This window comes from Acromyrmex echinatior, chromosome 8 (genome assembly GCF_024713525.1).
Source record: "Acromyrmex echinatior isolate Ae372 chromosome 8, ASM2471352v2, whole genome shotgun sequence".
Taxonomy (NCBI): domain Eukaryota; kingdom Metazoa; phylum Arthropoda; class Insecta; order Hymenoptera; family Formicidae; genus Acromyrmex; species Acromyrmex echinatior.
In genome coordinates this window covers 2,867,172-2,886,494 of record NC_141859.1, presented here as the reverse complement: position 1 = coordinate 2,886,494, position 19,323 = coordinate 2,867,172, and the positions used below count along the sequence as shown (strand labels likewise).

Below are 19,323 nucleotides of genomic sequence, written 5' to 3'. Positions count from 1 at the left end.
ACCAATCAGAAGGCCGCATTAGTGACTAAGCTTAAAACGATCTTAAAATAAGAACCGACTACGAATACCGATCTTAGTCGTGAATCACGTGAGGAGACCATAATACTTCGATTCGGCGGTCAGTGCGTTTATCGATGATGTAACGATCGATGGCGGTGGCGGTAGCGCCGGTGACGGCGTCTCGTGGTATCTCGTCGTTCCCGCGTATTGTCAAGTTCGCTTTATTAGTCGAAACAGAAGTGAATGGGAAGAGTTTAGAGCGCTTCAAAAGCTCTTATAAAGATATCTCGAAAATTATTCGAGAACTGTATATTTTTGGAAGCTGATCGCGTGTTAACATATCGTCTATGAGTATCGATCGAGTTTTTTGTGAGTGAAACAATGGCAAATCGAACCCAGCCGAGTGACATCGATCGGGTCTGCGAGGCGATACACGGCTTACAGAAATCCTTGGAATGCACGATTTGGTAAGTCTGCATTCGTGACGTCGCGAACGTGAACAGATTCATCGATCTTGTATGCTTGTACAACGCAATCAACTTGTTATTTTCGTGCGTAATGACTGGGACAGATATAGGTTAGGATCGCAGTGCAACAAGTGTCCACCTCGCAGCAATCATGAATCGTACCGAAGCAGTTAATTTTCATAGATTCTGCATATGAAAAACATGTTAATAATATTCTGATTATCTTAATTTAATATCAAACTTGTAGATTTTTATCTAAATAAACCAAGTATATGTAAACTGTAAACAAAGCAATATATATCAAACATAACATTATGTATACATAATATTATGATATTATTTAATATGTCATGAATAACGAAGAAATTGACAGTTTTTACTGATTTTATATTAGAGGGATATTATATTAATTAAGGACTATTAACTCGAAGAACTTTAATTAAGTATCAAGCTCGCTTATACATTTTTTATCCAGAGAAATATATAGACAAGGAAATGTGTTTCAAATCTAAAATTATAATACTATTTAAACGATATCAGGTTGTGATTTCATTGGACTAGTGTACATTAGTTGTACTTAAAATGAAGTAGATATATAATATATTTGGGCAAAAGCAAGATAATTTTAATGCAGTCTAGTATAGCAAAATAAAGAACTGGATCATTATATGATGAATCGCAAAGCAATTGACAGATTTACTGATTCTACATGAGATATTAATCTATATTAATTAAACTTTAAGTATCTTAATTAAGTATTAAGTTCACTTATAGATTTTTTATCCTTTAAATGAATCAGAGAAATATAGACAAACAAATGTGTTTTAAATATAAGATTATAATATTTAAATAATATTATGTCTTCTTGTAACTAAACTAGCACTTATACGTATGGTTGTACTTAAAATGAAATAAATATATATTTGAAATTTAGCGAAAATAATATAAACAATTTTAATGCAATCCAATGACAAAAAACAGATTTATTATATTATAAATCACAGCAAAGCAATTAAACAGATTCATTGATTCTACATGTGAAAGTCATATTAATTAAATTCTGGATACTTTAATTACAAAAAAATATATATCAAACATAGGATTATAATACTATTAAACAATATTTTATGGAATTAATTATATTCTAAGTGATCAATTATTTGTGTAAATCAAAATTTGATTAATATTTTCAGAACAGTATTTTTAACTAGTCATTTCATATTGTTTCAGTTTGGAGTTCCTGACGGAACCTACCAAGACCCGATGTGGTCATTCATTCTGTAAAATTTGTGTAGGAAAGGTCTTACAAATGAAAGATGCTTGCTGTCCACTGTGCAAGAAGAGTCTTAATAGACGCAACATTTCCAAGGATGATGATCTGCAAACTTATATCGTGAAGTTCAAAAATCTTGTCACTGCCATCCAGAATGATACTAACATTGAGTATACTGAACGTAAGTATATTGCAAAATTTTGCTTCCCTGAATTGACCGAGTTTCGATTGTATCTGAATTAATGCGACATAAATCAATTTGAAATCTCTATCTGAATTATTATCGATTAATCACAATCGGATAAAATTAAATTGTAAAAAAAAACGTAGATAAGATATAATTCCTCTAGGAAATGATTCTTGTACTACACACTAGAACGCTACGATATTGAGAATCATTACTGCACGGATAAAATAATCGTAATTTCCATTGTAACTATTGATCCGCGATCTGCTATTGTGTTATTCAACTGGGAACGAAAGTTAAAAGCACGGCGCAGTAGATGCCCTGCCGTAAAAGTACATTAAGTGAGGTCAGCACTACGTTCCTCGCTGTGCGCGGATGGTGGAGGCCTGAAAAATTTAATTCTCGATACTCTTGGGTGCCTCGATTCATGCTATACGTTTTAGAGAAAGCTCAATGTTTTATGAGGCCCTGGAGTTTGGGTATCACGTACCTTTCCGACGTTCTTCAGCTCCCTTGCGTTGAATATTCGAAATGTCCTTACTGTAGATTTCCTCTGGTCATATTTTTCATTTTTTATTATAACGTTACTCAGTTCCTCATACATTAATCACATTTTATTGATTTATAAAGATATATTCCATGAAAACGGAAAATAAATGATTCGTAAATAACCATGTAAAGTCGAACTATTTTTTATTTTATTTTAAAAATAAAATATATATCAAAATTTGTACGCGATTGGATGCATCCAGGCACATCGACTTTATTTAATTTTATGACAACTTGATTTTAAATATATATATATATATTTTATAGATATACAGAGTGATTTTAATATATTTCGCCACCCATCACGAGCAGGTAGAATCGAACTGAGTCGAAAAGTCCTTTACCATTTTGCAATTTTCGCAATAATTAATAAGATATTAATTACTAAAAATTGTCAAATACTGGTCTTGAATAATTTTTTACTCAAATATGTACTATCAACTTTACAGAAAAACTGCAAAAGATAAAAATCATTTATTTTCTTCTCATAAAGTTCTGAGAATTTTTTTCAGAATTTTTTCAGAATTTTTTAATACCGTATTTTCTCATGTTGGTAAAAATAAGAAAATGCAGTACTAAAAGGTTGCAGTACTAAAAAATTCTGAAAAAATTCTCAGAACTTTATAAGAAGGAAATCAATGATTTTTATCTCTTGTAGCTTTTCTATAAAGTTTTCTATAAAAATAAAAGATTAAAATGTTTCGTGTTTTATGGGAACTGTGCTTCTTTGAATGATAATTTGTATCTCGCCGCGCATTAATTCCATTGACGCGCTAGACATTAACGTTATAATATGTTATGATATTATCAAAATTAATTTATAGTAGTTTTCCGTGCGACAATTGGATAAGATCGTGTATAATTGGATAAATCTCGTGTATACTTGAGATATGTTAAGATTACTCACATAAGTTTCTATCACAATTCCTAAAATTCTATTTTCTTGATATTTTTTAATTAAATTTATTCAAATGCTTTATAATTTATATTTTAGAAATAAAATAAATAGCGGATAAAAAAAATTAATTTAAATTTATTATATCAGTTTTAAATCATGTGTAATTATTTTTTGAAGGAATATGTTGCTTAATATGGGATATTAAACAATTGTATTCAATTATTGTATGATAAACTATAATAAATGCGATTGTAGCCAAGTTTTACTTAGTCGTATTGTTAAATGTAAGAATGTATTTCTTCAACAATATCAGCAAATAAATCGAGGCGGTTTTGTCGATATTCGCGATAAAACTTCAATAATCTGTTACAGTATTATCACACTCGAAGAAGCCCTGTAATACGAAGGAAAGCTGTTCTTATTCAGATTCTAGACAGCCTAGCCAAGATTCTAACAAAGAAAAACGTTCTAAGAAAGAGAAGTCTAGTTGTCAATCGAATCAAAATGCGAATAGGCAAATCGACAAACCGTCGACAAGCCGTGAAACAATGATTGATCGTAGTAATCCGCGATGCGGTTTAAAAGTGTCAAACAAGAACCCTGTAACTTTACCGAACCTCTACTCTGCTCTTCCTAGCGATGAGACTCGCATCACACCGGATGTCAAAATTCGCTCGTGGCTACACCAGTTTCCCGATAATCTGAGTACCGATAAACCGGATATCGATGATTCGATCGCGAAAAACAAAAAATTACCGATCGAAGATGAAGCTCAGTCAATCATTTCAATATCCGACAAAAATAGTAAATCTGACGAGATCATCGAAGTACATCGTAACAGGAGTAACGCAAAGCGCCGATCAAGTCAAGATAGAAAACAGAGTATGGATTGCTCAGAGCGTATCGATGAAGACAACACGTTGTCCCAGGTGAATAAAGAGGCGAACCAGATTGATAAAGTAATAGAGCCCAATTCCACTTCGAGCAAATTGAAATACAAGACCAAAATACGCGCAAAGGAAAATCGTGAGAAGAATGCGAAGTCAAGTGTCGAGGAGACTAACAGTCAAAATAGCTCTACGTCATGGATGACAGCGTACGATCCAAATGCGACATCTATGCCTTCGTATCTGGATATCAGGAGGACATCTGCGATCAGCGAACAATCCACCGCGAACTGGCACTCTATGATCGAGTTTGAGAAAGAGATGAAACGCGGGAGCAAAAGAAAAATAAAAAAATTGAACGTGAGCATCGAGAAAAATAAAAATCTACCTCGGATAATCGAGGACGTTATACTCTCAGAGAGTAACAAATATGATTCGGCTAGACTTGCGGCAAATTATAAAAAAAACGAAAAAGAGACGAACATATCGGCAGAGTCGAGCGGTCGGAAACAGAACGCGATTGATAAGAACCTAAATTCATCGGACGCAAAAGTGAAAGCGTTGATTGATACGAACAATCAGACGGAATTATTTGACGAAGATGGGGCCAACTGTTCGAAATCAATATATCCTATCAACACGTCTGCCACATTGGAGGAAGGCAGGCAAACAGACATAATAAATCTAAATATCAATCAAATAAACAAAATTATTGGTCTCGATAACGCCGCGGAAGATCGATATTGTGAGAAAAATTCCGCTGATTATAGCAATGCATCGCAGCGAAAAAGATTAACCGCAGTAACGCCAGAGAAATTAAACGAATCTATATATGAACACGAAAGAATTCGTAACATTTCGCAAACTTCCACCGATAACTTTGAAACTTTGTCCGACTGCTTGTCGGCCGAAAAATGGTCTCTCGGATCTCGAGAGATCGGTAATGTTCAGGGGACACTGAATGAAACTGTATCTTCTCAATTATCATCGGCATCAAAAAAAGGTAGGCTATCCTTGAAAAAAAGGCGGACTGAAAATAAGAGCGTTGAGTCGCCGCTTTTAAGCGATTATTCGCTGTCATACAGATTTTCAATGGACATAAATTGTACCAGTGATCGCAAGAACGTCAATTCGCCAGTATCAAAGGATGATAAGTTGTTTGATCGGTTGAAAGTTGTGAGGCGTGACTTGAACTTCAAAATTCGCGAAATTCAACAACGAACCGATCAGGATACAGCCGCCAGAGCATCAAAAGGCATAATCGAAATTGAAAATAACAACGAAAATGTTTCCAAAATTCTTCATCAGGACAAAAAACTCAGTCATAATTTTACTGATGATTCTACGGTGTCGAAAAAGTATCTGTCGACAAAGTCGAAAAGTGTCGAGAATCAAGGACGTCGATCTCTCGTGAAATTTATACAATTAGGTTTATTAAATATTAGAAGACTAAACCGATATTTTTACGCAGGCCCGACTAAACGCGAAATGTCGATGCCAGCAGAAGTTCGAGTTATCTCGGTGTGCAATATGCAATTAAGCAGATCCGAAATGTATGTAGCAACATCTCCTGATCCATGGAATTCACAAAACTCGAATAATATCACCGTGGTGGAGAATATTTGTTTCGCGAATAATTTAAATTCGAATGAAGCAGTTTCAAAAGAATTTCCTGCACAGATTTGTACAGCTTCAGCGACTTCGACACCCAAAAAAAATATCGATTCTCATTTAAATCAAACGAAGAACACAAAGGTTGTACATTCTTCATTGAACGCAAATCAACGATCGGATAAGTCAATCGAGAACGTCACTGAGAAAAACGCGCAATTTCTTCATAAGCCATCTTGCGTGGATAAAAACGCGATTCACGGAATCTCGCATATTCATCCAGGAACGTCAAAATCTATTAAATTGCTGTCACCGGATAAAGATTCGCAGTTGAAATTTCTCGCGATAGACTCCCCAACGAGCGAGCGCGATAAGTTGCGACGCGCGAGCTCGATTAAGCCCGTAATCAAAGGAAACAACTTTTCTGAAATGAAAAATTCACATCTCGAAACATCTACGTTGGACAAAACACAGGAAGCTTTCATCGAAAACCTCTGTAAGAAGAGAAAAAGAACGAGATACGCCAATGACAGAGAGCTATTTGAGGACAAGTCTAGTGATGGAAACGATTCCAGCAATTCGGCCACTGACAGCAGTCGAAGTACGATAAAACTTGACAGATACAACGAGTTATCTAGGAAAGCAAGCTCGAGTCGTTTGGACGAACATAAAAAACGTCGTTTGAGTTCCTCGGATGACCAGGATGTCGAGGTAATCTCGTCGGTTTCTAAACAACAGAATATGCCCAGAAGAAAATTCAAGATTTCTAGCTCAGATTCGGAATCGGAATCGGAGATGCACGTTACGAAAAATTTGAAAAGGTATTAATGAAAAATTATATATAATAATTATATAAATTATATAAATATATATAATTTATATAATTATATAAATTATATATACAATTATTTTATTATATTATTATGATCCTTTATATGATGATTTATTATTTTATTATGATTCTTATATAAATCAATTTATTTTGTTGATCTATTTTTCTATTTTCAAATTTTTTTTTTTTTGGTTTTTATTTTATTTTTATTGCCGATCTTATTTTATATTCATAATTTCTATTTTAAACTTTGTAACTGAAATTTATAATTATTGCTATTGGTCACAATTTTTATCTACATTCCATAATTAACAAATATTGTTTTTTCTGAAGCAACTTTCTTCCTTTCCTCTTTCCAATTTCTGCAACTACTTTCAGCGATTATTATTATGCGCTGCTATTATCGTTACTTTTTAGATGAAGTAATGCAACAAAGGGAAAGAGATACACTCTTCGCATTTAATCGCAGAAAAGTACTCTTGTCAGGAACATAGTTTTTTTATTTACATCATGATTTTTTTTCTTTTTCAAAAATACAGTGACAATCAATGTGTCCAACGGAATTCATCGATTACGGATTCGGCTGCGAAACAATGTTCGATTAAGCAAGATTCGGAAAATCTTCGTATGCGGAATATAATCGATAAATGGACCAACGAACACATGATGCAAACAAAGTTGATGAAGGAAAGTAAAAATAGTCAGAATAGCTTCAAATCAACGAAGAGCCGATCCAAAGAAATCCCGGCGAGCCATCAATCGTCTCACTTAAGTAATGCACTCAACATGGAGAACTCAAAGCCGAGCCAGAAAAGTTTCGCGAGAGAGTCGGATATGTTTGAGAGCAATAGTTTCTTCAATTCGGATAATGTTGATTATATATTGCAATCGACAAAGAACACGAACGATACATCAAAGAAGATCGCGGATACTTCAAACGATGACATTATAAACAAAGTGTTGCAGATCGATAGATCGCGGAGTAACACCGATGGACGGCCAGATTCTGTTTCACGGAACGACATCACGAACCAAAGAGAAAAGGATAACAGAGAACAATTGTTACAGGACAATTTCGACGAGATCATCGCCAACGTCGAACAGCCACAAAGCGAGGATTTCATATCTTGTTCTGAACAGCCAGATCGTAATCCCAATCGCCCATTGGCAAAACAGAAAACGTCGAACTGTCTCACAATGACAGATGAATCGTGTGGCATTATACAGGAAACTGCGGCCATATCTCCGTCATCGACAAACGACATGTTTGAGCAGTATTCTTCTAGAAACGTTAAGAAACTACCCGCAACTATTTCAAAATTTCAAGAAACATTCAACGAATGGATTACAAAGTATCCTGATAAAGAGAACGTTGCCTGCAATCAGAAAAGACATGGTTACGTGGGTGACCAAAGAGACAGAAACGATTCAATGACAAATGCCGATGCGTTTGACAAAGACTCCCGTAAAATAATCGCATCGAAGCATAATGTATCACGAGAGAAAGAAAAGTTCCACGAAGAACGTAATGTTTTAATACAATCAGCGAGTCGGCTTGATATCAGTAACGATAAAATATACAGAACAACAGTTGCTGACAACGAATCAATTTCAAAGGATGATACTTTCGATGATTCGCTTATGAATATTACGCAGCATCAAGTTCGATTACAAATGTTTGAACGGGATCTATTCGGTATTGCGTCTCAAAATCAAACAAAAACGACAAAAATGAATTCGCAGAATGATCTGTCACAAAGGGAGCAACGCACTCCAAAAAAGAGAAAGCAGAATATTCAAGATAAAAATACGGAATCAGAGGTAAGTGTTCGCAATGTTAATATTTCTATATTTATCTTATATTAACAAGACTATATTTATATTCTTTTGTTCTGCAATCTTGAGATTCCGAGAAATAATGTTTCTTTAACATATATTATATATCGGTTCGCTAAAAAGAAAACCTACAATTATAACGAATTTATATCTGCAAATGTAAAATTTATATTTAATATATTCGTATAATTGTGAAACTCTGTTAATGTGTAGAGAACGCATCACAAAATTTTCTTAGAGTTTATGGAAATTTAAGGAAATTTCTATCTTATTAAAATAGTTATAATTCGCATAATCAAATTTTTTCACTTAAGTTTAAAATAAAAAATCTGTACTATGAAATGTATAGCAATGTAGCCATAGGTATTTTAAATTCTAAATTTAGTATACTTATATATGTCGCAATGGATTTTTACAACCTTTTTTATGAGTGAGCACTTTACATCTTGTGTAGCGTTTACTGTAGTTTACATAGAAATAGCAACGAATGCATTATGGAACAGTCTATTCCGTGTGTATGTGTGTGTGTGTGCGTGCATTGTGTGTGTGTGTGTGTGTGTGTGTGTATATATATATGTATATGTATATATATATATATATATATATATATATATATATATATATATATATATATATATATATATATATATATCATGCTTCACAAGCTTGCGCTGTAAAGTGCATCATTTGTAATCTCATTTAATTCAGTCAGTAATTTATAATGAAATTGATATGGGTGCGGTACATTTTGATCCTTTTGGTACAAAAGCTTTTCATTGTACAATATGTGTATAATGAGTATTACATAGCACTTTTAAACACAGGAATGCTTCGCCGACGAAGACGACGTTGTGGAAAACACTCCTGAGAAAAAGATGAAGAAGTAAGTACACGTTTTAAGTTCTTTTCTCTTACAGTGTACTTTTCGTGCTTGTTACATGCCTTTGCTAGTTAGATAATTTGCATGCACGTGATCATAAATACGATAGTATATGTACATAGTTGCATGAGTCACAAAGAACAGGGCGAGACTTCCTCTGTTTTTTGCAGCTTCGAATAATATATCAAAAAAAGATATAGGCAAAAAATTAAAAATAATAATAAATGTATATATTATATATTAGGAGTTGGAATTAATTCGTAGCGTTTTTAAATGAAAGAATGTTATTTATTTCACATGAGCATTAAAAAATATATTAATGAAAGTACTTCCCATCACTTGTAAAACGCTACGAATTAATTCCAACACCTAATAATATATAATATATAGTATAATATATAGTGTGAAGATTTCGTGAGATGTATAGTTTCTATTCGAAATTCTTTATATACTCATCTTTATGTGTAATTTTACGCTAATTAATCAGTATACCTGTTTCAAACAGTTCCGTCCGCATTAATTTATCCTATTGGTTTGTTCAAATTTATTTGTTCGAAAATATAATTTATCTTCTTACAAATATATTATTTAAAAACTTTTTTTCTCTGATATTTTATGACTTCGTCTGTTAATGTAATATTTGTTTCTGTGAACATTTTTTATTTTTTAAGACTCTTTAATCTCGATTGTTTAGAAAACTATTTACAATCACTTAGAAAATCGGGAAGCTCAATGTTTCCTGAATATTTAGCTCGAGACACACGCAAAGTACATTATTGTAATATTGCAGCTGCGGAAACTCCACGATCGAGTCAGGAGAAAGTGCAAAGCCATCGTTTTTAACCCCGCTTTTGAAGAAAGCTGAATGGACACCAAATACATCAAAACCGCATCAAATAGTTCACTCTCTGAGTGGCTCGAGTACACCTATAAATTTGTTGGAACCGTCTTCGCAAACGATATTTGAGATGGATAGGAGAAATGAGCGTGTAAGAAACGATGGTATTTTATTGGCGAAGCAGATGAACGCAAATATGCTGGAGAACGTTCGTTGGCAACCTGACAAGCGAGACCTGCGCTTCGTATGCAGCGGATTATCTGCGAAAGAGATCACCACAGTGAAAGAATTTGCGGCGAAACACAACGCGAGTTACGTGAACCAATTCGATCACAATGTGACACATGTTATCGTGAAGACCATCGGTGAGCAGAATATGGCGAATAGCACATTGAAGTATCTGCAGGGTATCGCCCATCGAAAGTGGCTAGTCAGCTATAGATGGATCGAGGATTGTAGCATGCAGCAGAAGCTACTGGATGAGATTCCTTATGAGGCAACCACGCAGACTGATGTTGTAGCTAACGGCGCCGGACCTCGTAATTCGAGATTACGTGACAAGGATCTCTTTGAGGGCTTTACGTTTCTCTGCATCGAACCGTACGACAACGTTTCACTGAACCAGTATGAGGTCAGTCCTTAGTCACCTACATGCGACCGTTAATGAGACAACGTTACATCCACGTTCCGCCTCTAAAAAGATCGGGACATTTATTCCTCGAAGACGCTGTTAATTTCTATTCGAAAACACAGAGTTCCTTCGACTTGTAATTAAAACAGATTCATTGTACGTGTCGCTGGACTGAAAGGATTTTTATTTACGCTTCTCCTACGCGTTCAGTCGCAGTCACGCCATTTCAAGTTGGATCCGGTCCAAACTTATGTAAGAATATCTTTGGTTTTTAGGATTTGTTACGTGCAACTGGAGCCACAGTGGTTCATTCCTTCGAAGCTCTCGATAAGATGGGAGGCCTGAAAGGCGTTGTGATCCAAGACAATATACACGATGATAAAACAATCGGTAAATTATCACAAATAAATATACGTCGTATACACAATACTCTCTTGGAAATATTTCAATTAAAACCTAATACATGTATTGATTTATATAAATATTATTGTTTATAAAAATTCTCCACGAAAAAGTATTAAAGTACATTTGTATTTTGATTTTCCTGATAGAACATTGGTATCGAACTTCTAAGGCAGCACCTATTCTCGTGGATTGGATAGTCGAATGTATCGGTCACTACAAATTATTAAAGCTTACGCCCTACAGCCCATGTCTTTCGTCGCAAGATTTTTGTGCCATCGGCTATCCACGAGAACTCATAGAAGAAGATGAGGAGTACAGCGATAACGAATAGAAGGAGAAAAAAATATATATATATTTGTTATTTGTTAATAATTCGTTCCAGTGTTCAATATTTTCAATCAAAAGAATTAAATAGTTACAATAGTATTTTCATATTTACTATATTACACGCGTACATATGTAAATTTAATTCTCATTATATTCGATATCTATCGATAGGATATTAACTGTTATACATGATTTCAGTGTTTTTATTTTTGTACACAGTATATGACTACATGTTAAATATATTGTAAATTATTTATGCTTTTCTAATAAATTTGTTTTTTGTACGCTGAAGTTCTCTCGTTATTTTCGTACAATTCTCGCACGTTCATTCGTGATCAATGTCTCGTTTATTGTACTATCGCGAGTTCGTTGTCCGTTTTTCGAAAACCTCTTCGTCTGGATCTTACGTAGCATTCCAATTTAGCCTCAAGAGTTCTCCAAGACCGCGGTAAATGCGAGTCGCAAAATGCCATCTCGAGATACCTGACGCGCTTCTCGCCAACGTGAGAAAGTAAAAAGAGAACATGAAATCCGTGTGGACGTGATGACAAAGGACAAGTCTTTTCGCGATATGACAATGCTGTGCCGTCACCCAGATCGTAAAGTTCGTTTGTCGTGAGAGAACGTCGAGGGTATTCATATATTCACCCAAACACACGTACCCATATTGATTTGCCCGGGACCACCTGTAGCCAACTCTCATCCGTTCGCGTACCACACAGCCGTTTATGAATCCCGCCCAATTGTACGTAGATGAGAGGAAACGAGCGCTACGCATTTTGTATTCTCACCTTCGATATTAATATCGCGACGATACATGTATGAAGAGAGAGTTGGAGGTTCACGAGAGTTCACAGCTGTAAAAACATACGTATTTCCTCTTAAACGTTCTGCACTGTTATGTAATCGATTGTATCCGCTCCGAATAATACCTCCGACGTGCGTCGCAAATTGATGAAAATATATTCGATGTTTACTACCAATAGTCAATGACGCTGGCGTGCAAATTATACAGGCAGAACCCACATTTAACAATGGTAGTCGTGCATCGCGACAGCACGTTTTATATAAACCGCGGTGAATTTTGATTTGAAGTAAGTTACTCGGGATTTACCAGTCTCCTTTTGCTATATAGGAAGATTCGATTATGCCTTTTCCCTTATACTATATAACCACAGGACTGTTGAAGTTCACCATTGTGCGCGATCTCTACTGTACCCATGTTTGCGAATGGTTCTCAATTGAACGGAGTATTGAAGGATTCTATTGTATTTTCACGCGACATAACTCTCCACGTGGCCATTTATGTCGTTCGCAGGTGGCAAAATAGTAGAACATTATCACCTTCAAACGATCCTTCGTTAAATTGAAATTACGATGCAGACGTTGCGTTGATGAGAAAAATATAAGTTTTTTTTCTAGATGCTAACGAGAAAAATACAAGCTTCTTTATAAACGTAGAAAATAACGAGAAAAATATGAGCTTCTCTATCACATCTATGACAGATGCAAATCTTTTTGATTTTATTGAGAATGTTGCTGCGTTGAGACTTAATTTAATTAATAGCTATCGTAATTTTTCTATAGTGCTTATATATAACGAAGAAAACATCTCAAGGAACATATCAAGTCAAGAGAAAGTCAAAATGATTTTATTTTGACATCATAAAAATCAAAATTTGATTGTTTATGGCATTAAGAATCAAAATAAAGACGTTTTGATTTTTTATTGACTTTTGTGTGTTCCTTGGGTTTCTGTCATGGACATTAGGGAAATAATAATAAACAAATCAGTTCGCTTGTCTATACTTATACTAGATGAGCGCCAACCTAGCAATTAAGCATGTGCTGATTACACGGAGTCATTAATCACACTTGCGAGTCATAATGCCGCTCATCAGATATTCTCGCTCCATTGCACGTTACCGGATCTTCGTGTACAATGTATCTCCTGTAACAGTAATATTCACGCGTGTGGTATGTCGTTGCGGTTTGTTACGTAAAGCGTAGGCGATAGTTAACGGCAATAGCCGCTTTATGAGTCTCCGCTTAATCACTCCAAATCGCAACAAAGTTCCATGCTGTCCCTACAATTATCGGAGCATTCCATTCGGACGCTACGTTAATTGCATTGCAAGTTCATCTAAACGCATCTAATTCATCAATCCATGTGAAACGCGCGCGCGTTCAACCATTAAACGTTCATTCTTGAATTCGAGCATCAGGAGAATCTCATTCGAAAAGTATGGAGATTTTCGAAGAATTTTTTTTTTTCAAAAATATGAATATACTTCTCAAATTTATTATATATATCGAAAATATAAAAAAAAAGATTTTAATCTTTGATATATCTATGTACACGTAAAAATCTAAATAGAGATTTCCACATAATTTTTTCTTCTTAAAAGTAAGAGAATATATTTCTCAATGATTTTTCTCAATGAATTACATATGAATATATTATGAAAAGAGAAAATTTAATCTTTGCTATATCTACTTTTCTCTTATTGCGAGAAGGAAATACGATTACGTAACTGTGTGACTGTGTTGAAACGGGTTTAATGCACATCCATATCTATGAATGATGGTGGACGATCACCGTTCCATTGACCAGTTATGCCTTATGTGCGCTTCGAGACAATACCGTTCACTCCTGAACGGTAAATTGTGTGGTAAAATTACAATTTACGAAAAGTACGGTAATAACTTTTTATTACTTCGATGAATTACTGTATAGATCGCTATTTCTCGAAGCAACTCGTTTTCAAGTCAAGAGAGAGTAAAATAAAGATTTTCTCTTCCCTTCTGCTCGATGTTTTTCGTTTCTCTTATGCTATAATAAGAAACACGTAAAAATGTTTTTAGAGAGCGGAAATATACACCGTTCGAATTTCACGAAGCAATATAAACTATAGGATTTCAACAATAGGAATCGAGATTGCCAATGTTTACATTTTTTCATTTTTATTCAACTTGAAATTGAATGTATCAATATTTCGATACTACACTGAAGAGGATCCAAATCAAGGTATCTACTTTTATTTTATTAATATACTTTTACACACAATTACTAATGTCGGTTCGTATGGGCTTTTTTCGAATTTAACAACATTTTGAGTTTTTATTCGATTCATTTGATATGTTAAATCGAGTTTCAACCAATTAAAATGAATATTTTTATCTTTTGTTGCAGTTTTATAAATTAAAGTTAATTGAATTCTTCCCAAATATTTCTGTAAAATTTTAGATATGCCTTTATGTTGTTTAATTACACAGTTTCCAGGAATAAGTACGTTGCAATTATAAGAACTTAAATAGTTACTGTTTGCTAATATATCCAAAAATTTAATTATAAAATATCTAATTATAGTTCTATTTTTCTTTTTGTATTTTTTTATTTGCTTTGTTTTTTTTTAAGTTTACCTATATTTTTATAAAAACACGTTTCAAAATAATTAATAATTTTAATTAAATTTACAATACATAAACATTATTATGTTTTGAATTGATGTTGAGTATGCATTGGACTGCAAATTGGAACGTAAAATGTAATATATACATATATACACGAAATTAAGTAATTGTTCTTTTGAACATCTCTCATTACATTTAAATAAATATGTCCAAATAACATATAATTAAGAAATCAATATTGGAAAATATCCAATAAATAACCTGATAAATAACTTAACGAAATCAAAACGGATATTCATATCATGAAAATGAATATATTGAAACAATTTTAAAAATTATACATTAATATCAATTAATGAACCTATTTAATCTTGCAAAAAAAGCTATCATTGTTCGACTGTTAACATTTTCAGGTAAATATTTTACTTATTTTCAATGTCTATAACGTTTGATAATGTCAGTTTTATCGCTTCATGTATTATTGTTCGCGAAAACTTTCATATGGATGAAAGGATAAACCAGCGAAAAAATGCCGATAAGCGATAAATAACGAATAGCTCGGTCCACCGCTAAGGCTACCATCTCGCGCGAGCAATTTCATGGAACATCGCGTATGTCCTGCGGACAATAACGGATCACCGTGAGAATACGATGCAGCGCGAGCCGATATCTTTTATGAGCAATTTCATGAAAAACTGTTTCTCTTTATCTCACACCATCGTATGGCTATGGAATCGACAGAACAAGAGATCAGAGAAACGCGACAATCATCCATGCGTCCGTCTATTCTTGATTACGTTTTCTTTAATTAGTAATAACGCAAAAATCGAATATCATCGCTACAATAAACAGTAAAAACAAAAAAAAGCTCGAAAGCCAACGGTTATATTGCAGTTATATTGAAGGATTTTGAAGATAGATTCCGTATTCGTTCGTTTTAATTTCCTCGTCATGTGTTCACGCTTATCTCGGCAGGAAATTACACATCCCGAGCAATTAACGTTTCGCGAATATCACAAAAAGAGAGTTTAACGCGAAGTAATGATATCTTAATGTAGAGATCATTTGAAAGAATCATGGTTTCATTTGGAAAAAAGCGCAATCTACTTAAATTGTCATGCACAAAAATTGTCCAACTAATTGTAAGCTTAATCAAAGTAGATACTTCTGTTTTTTTTAATTAATGTTGGCTTTTTTAAGTTGGTATTTTTTAATTGAAAATATAATATTTTAATCCTTTTATTTTTATTAATGACTGAAAAAAGCTTTATGGTGCGAATAATAAATTAAAACATATTCTTAAATATATATCTAAAATTAAATATACCGATCTTTAAATATCATCCAACTTTAAAATATATTTTCTTGCTTTGATTAAAGTTATTATATTCTGACAAAATAAGATATAATACAGTTAAATAAAAAGCTATCTCTTTAACTGACATTAATGAATATACAAGAGCATAACTTGAGAAACTACGATTTCTGAAGAGAAAGATCTTCCACAAGGACTTTTTACCACAAGTAGTGTGACTTCTACAAAGTGAAACGGAAGAACTTAGAAATATCGTATTTCAAGACTGGCATCACTATTTTTAAAAACTAAAAAGAGAAAGAAAGAAAATCTACAAAGATCTAAAATCTACTAAGTAAAAAAAAATAAGCATAAAATTGTTCAATAAGTTAGTAATTACGATAATCCAAAACAAGTCAAAGAAGAAAACGCCTCAATAACGAATAATGAACAGATTTGAGTTTCAAACGAGGTTACGTTCTTCGATGAGCATAAAAGGCAAAGATTGCAAACAATGGAAATTGAACAGGATTTGCGTGCGTATACGTTTGGACCTAGATGCACCCGATGGGGAAAGATTGGAGCATCATCCCCGGTATTCTCAGCCCCTTAGTCCGCTCGCCAATTAACAATGGCAAGCGCCGAGAGACGACCTTTCCACTCTACTAATTTGCTCTGAATTTAACTGCAGCGCACTTTAGTCGCAAAGGCATTCCGACAACTGCTCGACACCCGCGAAAATGACTCTCGGTATCTACGTGTTCGCAAATTGGTTCGCGTAACTGGACGAGACTATTCCGGAGGTAAACGCGAAATTCGTGCCACAACGCGACAACAAGTTAAAACGCGCGGGGAACAAAAGTTAGCCGCATGGAAATTCAGAGCAATTGATTTCGAACCGTATACACGTTGGCATGCTTAAAATAGTAATTAAAAGATCTATGTATAAAATGTCTTGGTCAATATTAAATAATGTTCGTCGCTGTAAATGGAACAAAGAGCATTAAGGCCCGATTCCATCAGTGTAAGATTAACTTTAATCTCGGTTCAATTTACTTTTTATCTTTTTTTTAATTTTAAGAATTAAACCTTATGATTTAAGAGTTAGAAGGAAATTTTTATAAATACTATAAATAATAACACGATAATTAGTCAATTTACTCGTTAATTAATTATTACCTTTTAATGTAATTTAATCACGACTTGATTATTCCTGGAAAAATACAGCGTTGCATTAACATCGTAATTATTTTATTTTAATTTAACAAAGTAGCCGTAAAATAATAAGAATTAGCGTAAAACTCGTTATGATCGGATATCGACGTGATATTCTCTTGCAGTCTAGCTGTCTAACATTTCATCGATATCATCGCTTGATTAAACCTTGGTGATGAAATTCGATGCCCGTCATTTAAAATGTCATACTACAACGTGACTTGTGGCTGCAGAATGTGGAGCTCAGACTTTACGTGAGTCGAGTTCGCAAACGATCTCAATGTCCGATTTAAATTGAATAAACTCGAGGATTGCTACCGAGTGCTGCGTCAAAATACAAACGCACTTCGAAATCGCAATACTTCAGGATTTTGTACACCTCTTTGAAAAAAAATTCATAGCATACAGACAAACAGATATTTTTGCGACTCGTTGTGCTGACATACTTGCGATAAGGCCTCCACGTATTGATGGTATGTCAAAATCTGTTATCAATGTGCAATTCTTTTACATAAGCTCTGCTATATTTTTAAATTTAAATCGCATTGTCAATATACTATCAACTTTTTAGAATGAAAAAAAGGACGCAGATCTCTCGATAGCAAATATTCGCACTTTTTAATATAGTTTTTTTTTAATATAGTTTCGAATTGCGATATACCGCTTCTCGCGAATGAAGCTTACTTAAATTTCGGATGGAAATCGAGTTCGACCAATCGCACGACTCCCGTAATATTTTAACTGCAGAATTAAATACCGTGAAATCCGTGAAATTAATCGCAGTCAGCCGCGAAACGCGAAGCGAAATCGGGAAAAAAGTTGAGATATACGCTCCGATACCTCAAGTTATTGTTGCATTATGAATGGGTATTTTACGGCACGCGTTTATGGTATTTTACGACGGCGTGCGACAATAGTTTATGCGATTCACGAATTATTATGCAGATCACAACGATGGACGCGATATCCCTAATTTGCTACTCCCACTGGGAGTCACGTCGAGGATGCTTTGAGCAACGAGCATGTAATTTCATCTTCACTTCCAGTCAGACATTTGTCAGCACGCGGCTGAAGTCTCTATTTCTCAAGCCACGTGACGACCAATGTGATTTCGTTCGTGATATCTTATCTCCATATTTCTCGTTACTTAAACGACGATAATTAATTGTTTAACAAAATTCGCTAAAGCTGACCAAAATTTCATCAACGGTCTACTGTCCGACATCGTTTTTCAACCAAAGCCAAGCTGTGAGAAATCATTGTTTCTAGAAAGCAATGTCCCTTCTTTTATTCCTGTGTAGGGCTTTTGTTTGCCACGTTAAAGTCCCGTCGTTTTTCTTTACGGTTTCCTCTTTCTTTCATCTTGTGACGGAGATTTATTAACGCGTTTCCAAACAATATAAATACGACGTTTCGAGAAGCGTCGTATTTATATTGTTTAACTTTGTTAAAATGGCAACAAGGTAAAAAATTGAAACATTATAAAAGTAAAACGATGATTAATTGTAGGAAAATTTTACACATGACTTGTTTATTATATAATATACGAAGGAAAATGATGGAAAAAAAATGACGTTTAATGCACTCGATCCATAGGGAATAAATACTCTTAATATGTGCCGTGCCAGAAGTTATGCAAATAGTATAACTTTGATTATTCATTTAAACTTTGGGACTTTATTTTTTATCCTGAGTGATTCGGTGTAGTCCGGTATAGTTGTTCTAATTCTCTGCTGTTGTAAAGAGTGACCCTCCAGAGAATCAAATGGCTTATATTGC

The 19,323-nt window shown here is 34.1% G+C and overlaps 2 protein-coding genes across 10 annotated transcripts in view; one reads left to right on the top strand and one right to left on the bottom strand.

Moving 5' to 3' along the window:
- The window catches only part of LOC105150141 (uncharacterized), a 208,075-nt gene that overhangs the window by 130,533 nt on the left and 58,219 nt on the right, over positions 1-19,323 (bottom strand). The window lies entirely within an intron of this gene.
- LOC105150142 (Breast cancer type 1 susceptibility protein-like protein) lies at positions 128-11,912 on the top strand. The gene is made up of 8 exons (XM_011063028.2): positions 128-467; positions 1,698-1,921; positions 3,747-6,693; positions 7,244-8,525; positions 9,365-9,423; positions 10,211-10,889; positions 11,165-11,279; positions 11,441-11,912. The coding sequence occupies exons 1-8, from the start codon at positions 382-384 to the stop codon at positions 11,623-11,625; spliced, it is 5,577 nt and encodes a 1,858-aa protein (XP_011061330.1). The 5' UTR covers positions 128-381; the 3' UTR covers positions 11,626-11,912.